The sequence below is a fragment of the Megalobrama amblycephala genome, linkage group LG17 (assembly GCF_018812025.1).
Source record: "Megalobrama amblycephala isolate DHTTF-2021 linkage group LG17, ASM1881202v1, whole genome shotgun sequence".
NCBI lineage: Eukaryota > Metazoa > Chordata > Actinopteri > Cypriniformes > Xenocyprididae > Megalobrama > Megalobrama amblycephala.
This window is the reverse complement of record NC_063060.1, coordinates 17,152,440-17,170,533: the sequence shown is the minus strand read 5'-3', so window position 1 is coordinate 17,170,533 and position 18,094 is coordinate 17,152,440. Positions and strand designations below refer to the sequence as shown.

The 18,094-nt window shown below is 40.1% G+C and overlaps 1 protein-coding gene across 2 annotated transcripts; it reads left to right on the top strand.

Annotated features, from left to right (window-relative positions):
* Positions 1–3,086: 3,086 nt before the first annotated feature.
* LOC125251431 (sorting nexin-16-like) lies at positions 3,087–16,615 on the top strand. Of its 2 annotated transcripts, XM_048164444.1 has the most exons (8): positions 3,087–3,238; positions 3,478–3,662; positions 4,716–4,802; positions 4,923–5,068; positions 14,858–14,927; positions 15,078–15,214; positions 16,132–16,227; positions 16,409–16,615. In XM_048164444.1, exons 1-8 carry the CDS (start codon positions 3,127–3,129, stop codon positions 16,512–16,514), a joined length of 939 nt encoding a protein of 312 aa, XP_048020401.1. In that variant the 5' UTR covers positions 3,087–3,126; the 3' UTR covers positions 16,515–16,615. The 2 variants fall into 2 exon arrangements, with proteins under 2 accessions (XP_048020401.1, XP_048020402.1); XM_048164445.1 differs by lacking the exon at positions 16,132–16,227.
* The last annotated feature ends 1,479 nt before the right edge of the window (positions 16,616–18,094 follow it).

The window sequence follows — 18,094 nt, the reverse complement described above, 5'->3', positions numbered from 1 at the left end:
TCAGTACAATAAACATTCAGATTTTAGTTTTTCTAAGAAAATGTTTGTTTGTTTATTTATCCATGTCTTTTTAGATCACTGGTATCAATCTCAGACAAAATAATTTGCCAGATCTATGGAAACCCTACTTAGAGGTTGTTGCACATTATTAAGCAAGTCACAGTTCCCATGCAATATGGGGCGGAAGAAAGATCTTTTTGAAGATGAAAAGCATGAAATGGTGCAATGTTGTGCAAAAGGCATGAAAACAACTAATATTGTGTGAAACTGAATGGAGATTATCAAATTATCATAAGATTTGTGAGTGATTTAGAGCACAGCAGAACTTGGTCAGATTAAGGCTTATTGAGGAAAGTTCCTGTCAAAAAAATTAATTGTATTAAAAGGGCAGCTATAAAAAAAGCCAGTGTTGAGCAGCAAACATGTATTTGAAGCTGGTGTCTCTGGAGTCTCAAGAAGCTCTCCATGCAGGCTGGCAGCTGTGCTTAAAGATGCATTTCAGCCACTCCAAACCAAACTTCACAAAGAGAAACATTTACAGTGGGTTTAGAAATACATGAAGACTCATTTTTAAATAGTATTTTTCACTGACTAATGCCGTACTACAATGGATGGTCTAAACGGATGGATTTCGGGATGGTTGGTGAATGGCCACCACGTTCGAACAAGACTGCGACGTCAGCAAGGAGCTGGCAGGTGATGATTTGGGCTGGAATACTGGGAAGTGAGATGGAGGGTATTAAAATGACTTTTGCAAGATGGCCATTTTCAAGATGGCCATTTTTTATGGTATAAAAAGGAGGATAGTGCATAGTACAATGCACTATTGTACAATGCACTATGCACTATCCCATGCTGCAAAAAAACACCACAGCAATAAAACTGTATGAAAATGTATTTCTACACCCACTGTAAATGTTTCTCTTTGTGAGGTTTGGTTAATGGTGTCTAAAATGCATCTTTATGCACAACTGCCAGCCTGCATGGAGAGCTTCTTGAAACTCCAGAGACACCAGCAGCTTCAAATACCTGTTTGCTGCTCAACACTGGCTTTTTTATAGCTGCCCTTTTAATACAATAAATTTTTTTGATAGGAACTTTCATTAATAAGCCTTTATCTGACCAAGTTCTGCTTTGCTCTAAATCACTCACAAATCTTATGATAGTTCAATAATCATTGTTCAGTTTTCACACAATATTAGTTGTTTTCATGCCTTTTGCACAACATTGCACCATTTCATGCTTTTCATCTTCAGAAAGATCTTTCTTCCTCCCCATATTGCATGGGAACTGTGACTTGCTTAATAATGTGGAACAACCTCTAAGTAGGGTTTCCATAGATCTGGCAAATTATTTTGTCTGAGATTGATACCAGTTATCTAAAAAGACCCGGATAAATAAACAAACAAACATTTTCTTAGAAAAACTAAAATCTGAATGTTTATTGTACTGAAATCTTACTGATATATCAATTGCATAATAATTTGGAACGCAGTGTATATATTAGACACAAACACTATGTTGTAAGTTTTTTTTCCTCTGTTTTGCCAACGGAAATAGTTTCAAACAGTAGAGCCATTGTACGGCTCCAAGCAACAAAGTTTCAGTTTCATTACTGAATGAATCCGTGTTTTTGGACAAATCTGTCTAGAATGACTCGATGACTCAATCTCACTTGCTTTGTCCCTGAATGAATCAGTCGTTTTGAAAGAATCGTTTAACTGAATGATTTAATGACTCATTGTGACAATGATGATCTACTGGTGGTTTTAGTATTATTTCTTTTTAGTTGAGGGGCTGAGACAGTGACGAAGATTGAATGCTGTTTTTGTTTTTATGATTCTAACAATAATAGTTCTGGTTAAAGAAATAGAATGTGTTTATAAATAAACTATTAAGAGTGAAATATGACATAACAGTATAACAAGTAACTGCAGTCTCATTGCATACATTATTTTGTCTGTCTTTTTTTCTCATTGAGAGACATCCAACTGATTCTTTGAAACGGGCCTACACCATGTAACTTTTGGCCCTCTAGCAATTAAAAAACAAAACTGAATGCATTTAGTGAAAGAACATTATTTTGTTTGTGCTTTGGCTCTGGATGAAAATTACCCTTCCCAATAGATAATTGTGGCGAGCAGGGCGGGCGAGAGCCGTGAGGGAATGGCGTGAGGCCGGTGACGCGAGAGATAATGAGCTCCACCTGCGAGGCGCACCGGCCTTGAGTCTCTCACGGAAGAGCTCCGGAAGCATAAAAGGAGGAGCGACGACAGTGAAGGACGAGAGAGGACCAGGTCTTAATAATGCTTTACAATAAACTCTGCTGGAGAGCTACATATGGCAACTTGTCTGTTCAATAAAATACCTTACTCACCTGTTGAGTGATAAATGCCATCTCCGCAATGCTTTTTACAACATTTCCAATCCTTCAGTTGTCGACATCTAAGAAAACCCAATGTTGATTCTTGTTTTATTACGAGCTATGTCACAATCTCTTTTTTTTGCCAGCAGACTCTCCTCTGTCCACTATGTTTTTTTAAAAGGGTGATTCCCTGAGGACAGAGATTTAGCGGCTCCATGTCAACCTTTCTCGCTCGTTGTGACAACTAAGCTATGCCACTCCCACACCAAACAAACGCCAAAGTAGCCAGAGCAACTTTTATCTATTTACGGATATGATGAGACATGTTTTTTCCGTAAGTAGAATAGGGAAGGCGTGTAAAAATAAAAAGTGTTTATACTTCAAACTATTAAGTTCCTGTAATTGAGTAAGTTTGAGTTTGTTGAGTAAGTTGTCATAACTCAGAAAGATTAATGCAAACTGTTGCAGTTGTTGAGCCAAAACATTTTTTTTTTTTTAGAGTGTGAAAGAAAGACAACACACCTCCAAACATTGCATATGCAAAATTAATTTAGACAAAAGTTCATGCAAAGAATATTTTTTACAGGTTTATGAGTTCAGCATTCAGGCAAAGGTCATTTTAATCTAAATTTTTATAGTAGGTTTGGGTAGATCTACACACCATACAAATAGGAATGCCTTGAAATTTGATCATAGAAGAACAAGGTGTGGTTGTCTCATTTGTGACTAGCGCACTGATTCACTTCTCTTAATAGTGAAGAATGCAGAAGATGACAATCAGTCAACTTCTGCTAACATTAGATTTAGGATTCTTTATTTTCACCAGGTCCCAAACCAGTGAAAACACCCACACAGATTATCAAGCTACTTTTGGTAAGAGAAAAAAACCCAAAAAATGTTATCATATCATGATGTGGTGTTAGATGTTTGTGAGCATACTTGAAATAAGTCTGCTAATGCTGTATGACTTAATCTTTTAAAGATTTTGCTAGTGAAATACTACTCTTAATCTGTGATGCTTCTTATAACCATTGACTTAAACAACTTGTGATTTTTAAACAATTCTTCACCCTCAAATTATTTATTATCTGCTTCGTTTATTCTTTTCTGAGAACATTGGATCCAACATCGCAGAAGATTTAGCATGTTTTACCAGAACCACAGTCCTGATGTTGTAAGAAGAGGGAATGGGATGGAGTATTACAGCCATGGATTTTGTAGCCGGAGCAATGAAGAGAAGACAATCAAGGTCACCCTGCTTGGCTATAAGGTTATGGAGGAAAAGACAAAGTTCACAGTAAGGAGTTACTTATGCATGCCCTTTTCACTCTGTAGTGATCAATTTATAGTAGATAGTCTGTTTAATACTTACTTTTAAAGGGATATTTTAACCCCAAAATGAACATTCTGTCATCTGTTACCCATCATGTTGTACCAAACTAGTATGACTTTGTTTCTTTCGTGGAACACAAAAGGAGAAATTGTGAATAATGTGGTATTTTTTGCATGCAATGTGGAGAATGTGGACTGGAGATGCACAAAAGTGTTTTCTAAAGCCACATTATGCCTTTGTGTGAAAACAGACCTTAATGAATAGTACACTGAAAAATGATAATCCTGGCATCATTTACTCACTCTCAAGACAAGTTATTACAACTTTTATCTTCGAAACACAAATGAAGATATTTTTTATGCAACCTAAGAAATTGCTGTCCCTCCCAGTAAGATTAGACATGCTGAATCTTTTAGTGTTTTTAAATCTTCTCTTAAAACTTTTTTTTTTCAGGCTTTTCTGTGATTATTTTGTTTTTTATATACATGTATTTTACATTTTTTGATGTAGTTTCTTTTTTTGCTATTTCAGTGTATTTTATTTGTGATTTTTGTAAAGTGCTTTGAGATGCAACTTTTAAAGGCACTATATAAAATCAAGTTTATTATTATTATTATCATCATCCATTGAATAACCAAAATTTGACAATTCATAAAGTTCTTAAAAACATTGTAAACATAATCCATATGAATTGAGTCATTGCTTGACAAGTGTGAACAAATTGAATTGTCAGAGTTTTGGTTACATGGACTTAGAATAGAGGTACAGAAATCTTTCTGAAGGTTTCTTTAAAACATTTTCATTCATGTACTAAAGATGAAAAAAATTCTAATGAGTTTGAAACAACATGAGGTTGAGTAAAGTTTAATTTTTGGGTGAAATATCTTTAATTGGAGTCACATAAGGTTGAATACATTAAGTCTTATATGGAAAATGACACTTTATCACCATCTGTTATGATTCAAAGGCAGTTTTAGTGATAAAGAGGAAATGATGTTCTCTTTCTGCATGTTTTAGGTCTACAAGATCTTAGTGAGGCGAGCACCTGACGAGAGCTGGCACATTTTTAGAAGATACACAGACTTCTCTCGACTACATGACAAGGTCAGGCACAGGTGACTCATGTCAGCTGACTGTGCAGTAATGGAGACTTGCTCATATTTTCCTCAGTATTTCCTTATTTTAGATGTGAGTGACTTTATGTATTTGTGCATGTGTCTTCAGCTGAGAGAGATATTTCCTGTGTTTAAATTCGTCCTACCACCCAAACGTTGGTTCAAGAACTTCAATTCTGAATTTCTAGAAGAGAGGCAGCTGGGCCTACAAGACTTTCTACAGCACTTAGTTGCACAAAAAGACATGAGAAATAGGTACTTATGACATTATGCTTTGTTTAGAAACAGCCTTCAAAACAATTGTCATCATTTACTCACTCTCATTTTGTTCCAAACTTGTATGACATTCTTTATTCTGCAGAACAGAAGATATTTAGAAAAATGTTTTTTTGTCCCTATAATGAAAGGATCCAATGTTGTTGTAGGTCCATTGTGTTTTGGACCCTATAGACTTTCAATGTATGGACAAAAAAATTTGAAACATTCTTCAAAATATCTTCTTTTATGTTCCACAGAAGAAAGAAAATCACAAGTTTGGAACAAAGTTCCACAGTATGTGTAAACCAGACATGTTGTGTTTGCTTGCAAAACTTTTGTGAAATAATATGAGGTGGGAGGAAAAACATCTTGGTTACATATGTAACCCTCATTCCCTGAAGAAGGGAACGGAGACGTCACATCAGTGACTGATGAATTGGGATATCGCCTGAGATCCCTATCACCTTTGAGTGTAAACTAAACGAGCCAATGCACATTGGAGTGCAAGATTTGCATCTCGTGCTTTGCCCTGCAGCATGGGTATAAATGTAGAAGTGGGTGCAATGCACATTCAGGTTTTTGCTAAGGAGCCGAGCCAGTGACCCGATGCTCAGCAACTGATGGGATGGCAATGGGATGTGATGTCTCCATTCCCTCCTTCATGGAACGAGGGTTACATACGTAACCGAGACATTCCCTTTCTGTCAGTCATGTTCGACGTCATGTCAGTGACTGACGAATTGGGATCCCTACAAAAGCATCACTATTGCTGCCCCTTCCAGCACTCCTAGAAAGCCACCTGATTTGCCCACACCTACTGGGGTGGAAGATAGGACAGGGCTTACGCAGAGACAGTCGATTACTGTTGTTCTGCTTGACCATACAGTAAGACAATTGGATAACACTGGAAAAGCGTCCCCTTTCAAGGGGAAAGGGATGCTGAGGAATCCACGTCCTGCCTGCAGGGAGGTATCATGTGGAGATTACACATATGGACTGGGCATTAAGGGCAATCCAACATATGGAATGTCTCTGAGGTGGCTCCGGCCTAGTTAGAAGGAAGTCAACACCGGCAGGGACGGCAGAGCAGACCAAGGGAAAGACATGGACTCACCCACTGGGTAACCATACCATGGAAGAATACACATATGGGATCACTGTGGGGATCACAACATATGGACACCTAGCCTAGCACAGGGGTCATCCAATGGGTGTACTTATAAGTAACTGGGGTTGGACGCTCCGCCATGTTTGAATGCCGAGGTTGATGGAGGAACTCATCAGGGTTCGCCATGTGGGGAACTGAACTGAATATGAATAATTATCCGATCTGTAGAGGGGAATGGCACAGCAAGCGAGATACAGAGCGATCTCTCCAGTGTTTACTGGCTACTTGAGGCAACTACATGGGAGGACACTGGCTCTACACACAAGGACAAGGCTATAAAACCTAGCCAACGTTTTGGGTGTCGTCCGGCTTGCAGCTCTGCACCTCTACATATATATATATATATATATGCCCAAGAGGTAGCAATACTCCTGGTAGAGTGAGTTCTCAATCCGAGGGGGTACAGCACTCCTCCAGGGTTTTTCCTAAAAAACTATGCCTCAATAGCCGCGTTTCCACTGCCGGGCCAAAGGCGGGTGTGCTAGTGCGTGCCAGGGCCGGTCGCGTTTCCACTGTCACTTCCGGGGCTTGATCGTGCCTCTTCGGTGCTTCCTCTGTGCCAAAGGCACAGGTTTTTCGGCCCGCCGAAAACCTTGGTCCAAAGCGGGCCAGTTGGGGTTTGAGGCACAGTCGAGGTGAAAGGCGGAGCTAATCGTAGTCCTGGGCTATCCGTAGTCATTAGCCCTGGCTCACACTGGCCCGACAGTGGAAAAGCGGCTATTGTGTGGACGAGACAGGGATCATTCTTTTGTGCAGTTACTTTCCTAACTTTGTAAAACAAAATAACAAACAGATACAAATGTAGTGAATTATTTATGAAATAATTGTGCATCATTGCAACAACTGTAAATAAACCAATAGCTTCACTAGCTTGGTAGACATTTAAAATAATCAGGAGTCCAGCTGACTCCTTCATCCATGACTCATGACTTGTTTTTCATGAATGTTTGAGTCATACAAATACTATAAAATTAAAAGACATTTCTTTTAAATGTATGGTGCAGTTTTTTTAATGAGGCAGCAACATATGATAGATAGGACTGAACAAAAAATGCTATTAACAATCTTTCATTGGGCAAAAGTATTATGCACGAAGCGCACGCATTCTGTGTGGAGAATGATGCTCTTGAAGCAGCATGAGTCACAATGCGCAGCACTGTAAAGTTCAAAGCACAAAGGGAAGATAATTGATGCATAGTGTATTACCGGTATTTCTATGCAATAGTTTATTAAGCCTTTTCTTTTAACAATTTTGCATTTCAGTTACTGTGCACATGAAGAACACTTCATAGTGCTCTCTACTCCAGTGTTGTGATCTAACAGACACCCGGTAGAAAGTACAGATAAATTTTACGTGGCGAGGGGGGCGTGGTTCAGCGAAGTCTGCAACGGGAGAGAGCGAGAAGAGAAGGAGAGAGAGAGGTAGATGGTAGGGGTTCGCCGACCCCTTGGCACACCACCATGTGGTCCTCCGCCAGATGGATGGCTGAGTCCAGCGACGTGGGGCGGTGGCACTGGACCCACTTGGCCGTTGTTTTCGGCAGCCGAGTGATGAACTGCTCCAGCACCACACGATCGACGACCTGGTCCACGTCACTTCCCTCAGCCAATAGCCATTTGCGGCACGAGTCCCAGAGCTGTTGGGCCATCACGAAGGGCCGGCCGGACTCCAGGGAGCGGAAACGTTGGCGATGTTGCTCTGGGGTCCGACCGACCCGCTGGATGATGGCCCGCCAAAGGTCGTCAAACACCAGGAGGTTCTGCACTGGCAGCTGCTGTGCCGCCATCTGCGACTCCCCCGAAAGCAGCGGGACCAACCTCATGGACCATTGGTCCCGCGGCCATCCGCACGCCTCAGCTGATTTGACGAACAGGTCCAGGAAGTCTTCGGGGTTCGTCCAGAGGACCCATTTTATTTAGTGGCAGGTGGGTGGGCACAGCCGGCTGCGCGATGGACTCCGTGCGAACCTCCCGGTTGATCCAGCTCCGGAACCTCTCGCGGTCCTCCTGCTGGGTCTGGATGATGGCTTGGAACCGACGCTCTTGGTCGGTTCTTAGATCCAGCAGGGCCTGATGTTGTTCCTGATGCAGGACCGCAAGGGAGGCAATGACATCCGCAAATGCCGTGGAGGACGATGATTGCATGGCGGCGGCAGCCCGTCTTCCTTCCCGGGTTTCGGCACCAGTGTAGTATATTTCAGAGTTCGTAGGGAAGGAAGAGGACAGGGTTGGCTTTTGACTGCTGACTGAGTTTTATTTAAGTAATAAAATGTCCAACAAAAGTCTGTGCAACGCACAACAATAAAATAAACAATCCACAATAGGGCTTCACTCCAACGTCAGTATACACAATCCACAATAGGGCTTCACTCCAGTGATGTTGCCGTGATCAGCGTTCTCAGTCAGCAGTCCCTCTCTCTCTCACACACTCCTGCTTCTCCTGGCGTTTTATCCTGTCTCTGCGCCAATTACTGGAATGAGAAACAGGTGTTCGTGATTTGCATTTAACCCACTCACTCACCATGCGTCTCCTGACGCTCTCTCCCGTTGCAGACTTCGCTGAACCACGCCCCCCTCGCCACAGTTTAATAATAGGAACACTGAATTATCTTGGAGATAGCCAAAATGCATCACACAGTTTGAATACTGACTGGAGAATGACAGACAGCCGCAGCGGATGTAAGAGTTTACGTGAACTTGAATTTAGCGACTTAAATAATCGTCTGTACCTCACATTAAGCTATTGAATGGCTTCTGAAGACTTGGGATATAGTGCACGAAAACTTTATGGTGCTTTTTAATGTTTTTGTGCCTTTTGTGGGGCTTAACAATAACACAGAATAGTACACGCACAATATCGGATTTGGATCGGTCCCGTCTGACCGATACCTGATCCAGCAAAAATGGCAGTATCGGAGCCAATACCCGATCTGAGTATCAGATCGGCGCATCCCTACTCTGCAATGCAGTAAGCACCAGAGAAAGATCCCAAAGGGGTTGAGAGCGAGGAGGATTTAGTCTCCTTGTGTCCCTCAGGAACCTGATGATCAGGTCGTGCTTTCCCAGAGACTTACCATCTACAAGATCATGATGTGCGGCAATCGCGGACACATACACTTTTAGGGTGGAGGGAGACAGCCTTCGCTTCAACCCCTCCTGGAGGAAGGAAAGCACATCTTTGATTGGGCACCTCCGGGGGTCTTACCAGTGAGAAGAACAGGTTCCACTTCAAGGCGTAATCATGCCTCGTAGGGGGTGCTCTTGCCAACGTTATGGTGTCTACCACCGCCTGGGGTAGATCACCTAGGACCTCCGTGTCCCATCTAGAGACCACACGTGTAGGTTCTAGAGGTCTAGACGTGGGTGCCAGAGGGTGCCCGGTCTCTGAGAAAGTAGGTCTTTCCTCAGAGGAATCTGCCAGGGAGGGGCTATTGTGAGGAGCATCAGTTCTGGGAACCAGGTCTGGTTGCGCCAGTAAGGCGTAACTAGCAAGACCTGCTCCTTGTCTTCCCTGACTTTGCACAGTGTCTGTGCAAGTATGCTCACTGGGGGAAACACATATTTGCATAGGCACTGGGCCAGCTGTGTGCCAGTACATCCGTGCAACTGGCAGTGGGACGTGTCTGGAGAGGCAAACAGATCTACCTGTGCGGCTCCGAAGTGTCTCCGTATCAGCTGGACCACCTGGGAATGGAGTCTCCACTCTCCCAGGAGCATAATAATAATAATAATAACAATAACAAGTTTTATTTAAATAATGCCTTTCCAGGGCTCAAGGACACTTTACAATGTACATTTAACAAGGAAGAGATAATACGAGTAGACAATGATGAAAAACAATAAAAGGAACATTATATGGACAGGGAAGCATACAGAAGAATAGAGTCAAGCACAATAAAATACAAAACAGGACTTAAGAGACATAACATAACATTCAGAGAACTATTAGTTAATTAAGCAGATCAATCAATCCATCAAATCAGTGGTATAACATTCAGAAAACAAGTGAGTTTTGAGTAATGATTTAAATTCAGAGATATTATTAACACAACAGAGTGAGTGGGGGAGAGAATTCCAGAGGTTGGGTGTTATAGCACTGAATGATCTGCCCCCCATTGAAGAGAGGCGATGCCGAGGGACAATGAGAAGGCCAGAGTCAGAAGAACGTAGTGAGCAAGTCGGGGTGTAGGGGACGAGTATGTTACAAAGATAAATGTGGCCTGTCATGAGAGCTTGTCGGCTGCACAAAGTGATCTCAGATGCTTCTGACATCATAGGAGGAGATGGCGGTCGAGTTTTGATATACAGCGGGAGCGTAGACCACCTTGATGGTTGATGTACACAATGGTCACAGTGCTGTCCATACAGACCAGTACATGCTTGCCTCGTAGCAGCGTTTTGAAGCGGCCCAGCGCAAGATGTACTGTAAGCAACTTGAGGCAATTGATGTGCTAGTGCAGATGGAGACCCCAATACCCAAAGCTGCATGCCCATTGTACGTGGCACCCCAGCCAGTGGTGGAGGCATCCGTAAAAACAACAGCATGCCTGGACACCTGTACTAGGGAAACTGCCCATAGAAATGCAGTGTCTGACCACGGGCTGAATGTTTGGTGACAGGCCAGAGTGAATGTCACACGGTGCATGCGGCGGAACAAAAAGAAAAGAAAAGAAAAGATTCTCCGCCTGGCCCTTCTCTGGGGGAGGGAGTGGTGCGGTCACTATCTCCCGAAGAGCTGTCCCCTCTATCTCTGGGTTGCCTATCTCAGGGCTGCTTGCTCTTACGCTTGCTGCTCTGTTTGTGGGGGCTCTGCCTTCCTGTGGCCAGCTCCCCACTGTTGCCTAGGTGGAGGCTGCTGCTGAGGCTGTGCGGGGACGGAGGAAGCCATAGGGGGGCAATTTCTGAGGCCCAGGAGAGAATCTAGATCGGGGAATAGGTAAGGGGACTCTTTTGAGGTATTGGAGTCTCAACAACAACACTGTGATGGTAATCTTCCCGCAGTGGTTACATGACTCATCCACAAAAGAAACCTCAGCGTGTTTGATGCCCAGACATGTTAGGCAATGATCATGACTGTCATCCGCAGCCAGGCAATGACTACATCCAGAAACACACGGGTGGAATGACATCTTTAGAATGACGCAATATCAGACCAGTGTTTTGCTCTTTTAGGGAAATTAAAGCTCTCTTTGAGTGCTGAAGCGCACAGGGGAAATGGCTGCTGCACAGCTAACAGGGAATAGTGCAGCCTTCTGTATCCACAAAGCTCTTTTAGGCTGTATTAATCAGCAGGAAATATGCTCTGGAAGATCGTGACCACCGCTGCAGCGTTGTCACACCAACACCGGAATAGTATAGATGCTTCTTCCCGAAGAGCACTCACAGAACACTCTTGCAGTGATAGACAGAGCAAAACAGTTGAACCACTCGGCTCCGAAGCGAAAAGCTGAATGTGCGTTAAACCCGCTTCCGCATTTATACCTTGTGGGGCAAGCAGAACCTGATTTTGCTGAGTTCAACATGTTCCTGGGTCAACATTTTTGTTGATCCTGGAACAACATTCAAATCAACCAATCAGATTTGAGTGACAAGTTTAGAGATTATGTCAAATTTAGGCTTAAAATCATGAATTGGTGCTTCTACATCAGTGTTATTCATCTATCATTTCCCTCTGATTTTGGGGATAACTTATGGGTAGGGTTAGGTTTAGGGGTAGGAATAGGGTTAAGACTAAATTTTTAGACTGGAATGTTGTTCCAGGATCAACAAAATATGTTGACCCAGGAACGCATCTAAAATGCAAAATCAGGACATGCGAGATGCAAATCTTGCACGCCAATGTGCATTGACTCTCTCAGGCGAGATCCTAATTAGTCAGACACTGATTTGACGTTGAACATGACTGACTGAAAGGGAACTATATTTCAGTGATTTTGCAAGTGAACTCAAAGTTTCTCAGGGAAATAATTTAGTGAGATGTTTAACGCAAATGTTTAATGAGCAGAGTGCAAAATTAATATCACTGATATTTGTTAACAACAAAAACAATAACAGACAACTTTTTCATAATATAAATACAACTTACATAGTTGATCCCATTCCGACTAGTTTAATTAAATCATGTTTCACCTCAAATTTGCATTTAAAATTGCTTTTGTAATACTAGTATCTAAAAAGACTAACATGGATTTGGTTGACTTCAACCACTTTTGTACTATTTCTAGCCTTCCTTTCTTTGGTAAATCTTAGAATGAGTTGTGCTTTGCAATTACATAGTCACCTCACTGTTAACCATCACTTTTCTGATTGTGATTCTTTTTCCATCCTAGTTCTTCTTGATCTTAGTGTTGCTTTTGATCAGTCTCACCCATCTTTAAACTGTATTTGGTGTCAGATTCTATCTCTCTGATTGTAGGCAGTTTGTCTCTCTGGGTGGATATAGATCAAAGATTGGTTCAGTTCATTTTGGGGTCCCTCAGGGTTCAATTGTGGGCCACTTACTTTTTAGTAGCCTATGTAGTGTATGTTTTTCTCATGGTTAGCCTTTAAGATCACTTGGTCTTGATGACACAGATTTATATTAAATTTGGTAACATTGAGGTAGTCACTTTATTTACACATGTTTCTGAGTTAAAAACTTGGATGACTCAATTTGTCTGAACAGCAACAAGACAGAAGTAATACTCATCTGTAGTCCTCACCAACTAAGTTGGGTAACACTTTATAATACTGATCCTTCATTAATGAATAACTACACAGGAACAAATGAGTAATGCATTATTAGCACTCTAGTAACTACTATTAACTAACAAGAAACTCTGATTGATTAATTAATTAGTAAGTAATAGAGCTCAGTTGAAGGTGGTAGTTCACTATTAGCTAATCAGTAACTACTGTTTTTTCATTCCTCCCAGAGAACTGCTAAGCACTACTAAATACAGGTTCATAATTAACATGAATGATGCATAATGTATAATTAATTATAAAGTGAAGGTCATGGTAATCCACTAGTAATGACTGAAACCAAATCCTTCCGAAGGAAACACTAATTATTTGGATCAGTAGTGAAAAACATGATAACTCTCTGGTAACTACTGAAGTCATGGTAAACTTTTGAGGTTTATGTACATTTTGTACAGTTTTGTACAGTAATTCCTTCTGATGTATTTGGTAACACTTGAGTAATTACTAGTGGGTTACCATGATCTTCACTTTAGAATACTGATCCAAATGAGTAGTAGTTCCTTTAGAAATATGTAGCAACTCTTGAGTTATTACTGTCCATTACTTTACAAAAACCTCAAAAGTTTACAATGACTCCAGTAGTTACTAGAGAGTTATCATGTTTCTCACTTTAGAATACTGATCAAAATAATTGATATGTCATCTATGTAGTATTCTGAATAAAATATTGAAATTTGAAACTTCCACATCATTGCATTCTGTTTTTATTCACAATTTGTACAGTGTCCCAACTTTTTTGGAATCGGGTTTGTAGTTCTTAGTAGTTCTCTGAGAGGTATGAAAAAAAAAAAAATAGTAGTTAACGATTAGCTAATAGTGAACTACCACCTTCAACTGAGCACTATTACTTACTTATTCATTAATCAGAGTTTCTTGTTAGTTAATTGTAGTTACTAGAGTGTTAATAATGCATTACTCATTTGTTCCTGTGTAGTTATTCATTAATGAAGGATCAGTATTCTAAAGTGTTGGATCTTTAACCTTAACTGTGGATGGGCATTAACATTTTAGAATAATATTTAATGCAAGTTTGTCATTTGATCCACGTTCAGCAAATTGTAATTTTTTTTTCTTTTCTTAAATCTCAGAAACATTGCAAGGCTGCGCCCTATGTTATCTTTCTCTGTAGCTGAGAAGCGGATCAATACTTTTGTGTTTTCTCATATACAGTATAAGCTCATCTACAGTAGCTCCTCAGTATTTGGCTGAGCTTTTAAATGATTATACCTTTTAAAATGTGATCTCCGCTCCTCAAATACTGTTATTTTAACAGTCCCCCACTCTTGTCTTCATACCAGGGTAATAGAGCATTTACTTCTTACTCTACTAAACTGTGGAACTCACTTCCCCTCACTATTAGAGATAAGCTCTTTTACATAATACTTTGAAACATATTTCTTTAGGATGGCTTTTTAAGATGATTAATTTAGTTTGTATATTGTTTTCATGTTTACAAGTGTTTCAACTTTTATGTAAAGCACCTTGAGAGGTCTTTTTAAAGGAGCTATAGAAAATAAAGTCTATTATTGTAACACAATACTTTTGTGAGAGAACGCAAAAGTTTTGCAAGCAAGCACTGAAATATATTTTTCCTCCCATGTCATTTTTTTCCAACCCCATGTCCCCTTAGGGGCCCAGTAGACTGCCTTTAGTGTGCATTTAGAAAAATAGCCCTGAATTTAAAATCTGCATATAAGGTACAAAAGAGGCCTGAAAAATAAAAATAAATAAGATAAAAATAAAAAAGGTTGACTATAGTCAACACTACAATAAAAATATGATTGATAATTGTGTGAAGATAATTTACTGTCACAATGTTACACTTTGAGAAAATCATGCGGTAACAGAGTAACATTGCTTTCTCTCTACTGAAGTGAGGCTGTCAGAGAATTCTTATGTCTGGATGACCCACCTACTGCTTTTGGTGATATTAGAGAGAGATGGGTAAGCTCACTCAGTTAATGTACTTTAATACTGCTGCATTCAGCCAAATTTAATGCATCCAGACACCAGTTATCTGGACACATCCTTGAGCACAAACAAAATCAAAGGACACAATGAACTAATCAATTTATCCCACTGTTCCTACTGAAGGCCTTCTGTGAGTCACTGGAAGGGACCAACTGTTGTCTTCAGAGAGATTTAATGGATGACAGGAGAGAGACTGAGTCCCTGAGAAATGTTCTGCTGCACAAAGAGCTCCAAATTAGCCGGCCTGAGAGAACAAAAAAGTAATGTAGCAACATGATCTATTTGTGGGTTGCTTAGGAAACAGGGACAAGCAGGTGGATTTCGTCTTCTGGCTGAAACGAATGACTCCAAAATTATTATTATTCTCAAGGAAATGAAATATAATTGGATTAAGTGGTACACTAAATGCCTTGAGCCCACAGCCTGTACCAGCAACACTAATTGCTTTTAGCAATACACAAGTGTGGTGAACGTGATTTCCACAAGTACAACATGTTCCTGGATCAACATCTTTGTTGATCTTGGAACAACCTTCCAATCAACCAATCAACCAACCAAGATTTGAGGGACAAGTTTACAGTTTATGTAAAGTTTAGGCTTTACATAAACAACCACAGGTTAGGTGCTTCTACAATTGTGTAATTCACCTATCATTTCCCTCTGATTTTAGGGATAAGTTATGGGTGGGGTTAGGTTTAGGAGAAGGGATAGGGTGACTGACTAAATTTTCAAACAAAATATGTTGATGCAGGAACATGTCTTTCTTGGCAAAATTGTGGTGACCAGAAGCATCATTAATTTTTTAAAATTTGCATTAGATTTTTAATTCCGTGTTCAGAATTGTCAAGCCTGACATACGAAATAATAGTTGGACAAAACAATCAGATGACAGAAGGCATGTAGTAGACTGTGTACAACAGATTTTTAAGTAAAGGTTTGATCATGTTAATAATTGAGAGGCCTTAATAATTTGCATATCAAATGTGATACAGGATTATGGGGTTAAATATGAATTAAGATGCATGATTATTGTGGGTAAAATTTGATGTCACTCGATACAATGGAAAAGCATGGCGATCATAAGTTCAGAATTTAAACCAAGGTTCTTAAGATTGTTAAATGAAGACTATACTATTGCATATTTTTTAATATGTTTTCCTGTTTGTGGCATATATAGAATCCAAGAGGAGCTTAAAAAAGAGACAGGGGACTTTTTAACAGAGCAGGAATATAAAGAAGTGGAGAAAGACAAACTCAGGAGACCAAATAAAAGGTGCTCATATGTGTTTACTATATAATTGATGTATTTTCCACTTGCTCCCTTTGGAATGAATCCTAGTTGAGCAATGTTATTTATATAAACATCTCATAAACTTACTGAGAAAAAAAAAAGATGTGTCTAGGGAGAATGGGGGAACATTATGTCTTATTAGACTTCTTGCATCTCTCTTCAGTTCTGAACTGCAGTTCATAAGGAGTCATGGAGCGTGTTGGTGTGGATCAGCAACTGACATCCCTGAAAAGCACAGTTCCGGAGGCCCATTCCAAGAACTCCATTAAATAAATGAACAGAATGGAAAACAATAGTAAATACAGGGCACTTTCTTCAAAATGTCTCTGTTTGTTCTTATTCCATAATAAAAACATACCTGTTGTGTTTATTTTGGATGAATCAAAATTTAATGACAATTTAAAAAAACAATTTTAATGACTCAACTGAAAGATAGAAAAGTTTAATGATGTGTGAGAGTTTGTGTGATTCTATCAGTATGTTAATAGAGATTTTATAGGACATCTGTGTCAAACTCACACTAAACTAGCAGCCAATGACGCAACATCACAATCTTGTTTACATTCTCTGTTCTAGAGACATTACTTAGATTTTTTACTTCTGTTTTGGATTACTCTGATTATGAACATTTGGATATTGTCTTGTGATGTGGACTGCGGAGTAAATTGATACACCCAGATTCTTCTGATTCATCCAAGAGACATGATCGCAGTTGGGTCATCAAGCCAGAAATTGTAAAACATACATGTATTGTTTGTGGTAAAGATTGTTTTTATCACATATTTAATAATTTAATCTGTTCTAGTACAACTGGTTCCTCACAGCTCTTACCAGCTGGCCTCTGTTACACTAGTATGTCTCTCCACACAACATGTAGAAACCAGCATGATCTTTCTGGTGAAGCTGGTTTAGCTAGAAAAAAACTTGTTTGGGACACCATGCAGCATCTAAAACTCAACATGAAATTGCCACCATTAAATAGAAACAAAAAAAATATATTTGATTTACTGTGATTTACTGTTTTGTGCAAAGGAAATATGAAGGAAGAATGAAGGTAGTGCCACTGTGAAAAATATAATTAGCTGTAGTTGTCCACTTGGTGGAGCAGTAAACTCATTTTCTCACCCTGATTTGTGCCTGATTTGTTTTCACCACATCTACATGTTGTATGTTTTTAAGATGCATTACCTGCAATTTAACTTTATATAAATATATAAGACAATAACTGCCATGTTCTTTAACTTCAAATATCTCTGTGGTGTTCAGTCTTTGTGATTTCTGTTAGTGGCACCAAGTGAAATTTAAACTAATTTACTAATATTTATTTACTCAAGTTTTGATAAGTTTTGATTAAATTAAAAGAGATCTTTTAATTTAATAAACAACATGAACATGAGAATAACTAGGAGAAATTAGCAACCAAAAACACCATATTACAACATTAACGCAAGGAACTTGACTGAAACTAAGGGCTTATATACAGAGCAAACAGAGGGAGAAACTAACTAGATAACTGACAGACCAGGTGAACATAATGACTAATTAGACACACCAGGAAAACTAGGGCTGCGTTCAGCCCCGACAAAACGTTGCAAAACGTTTTTTAAACGGAAACGGGCCCCGTCCCAAATGGCACACTTCATGTGGACTTTCGGTCTCGTGGACTTAAATTGCGCGTGCTCGCCGAGTCTACGAGTCCGTAGGCCGTCCCATTCAGCATTTTAACGCTCTGAAGTGTGCTCAGCAGCGCCTCCTTTGTACCCTTGAAGCGGTCTTCCGCGAAGCCCGCATAGATGCAGGCTCCGCACACTTTAACTACCCAGGAATCCTTGCGAAATGCCAATCAGAC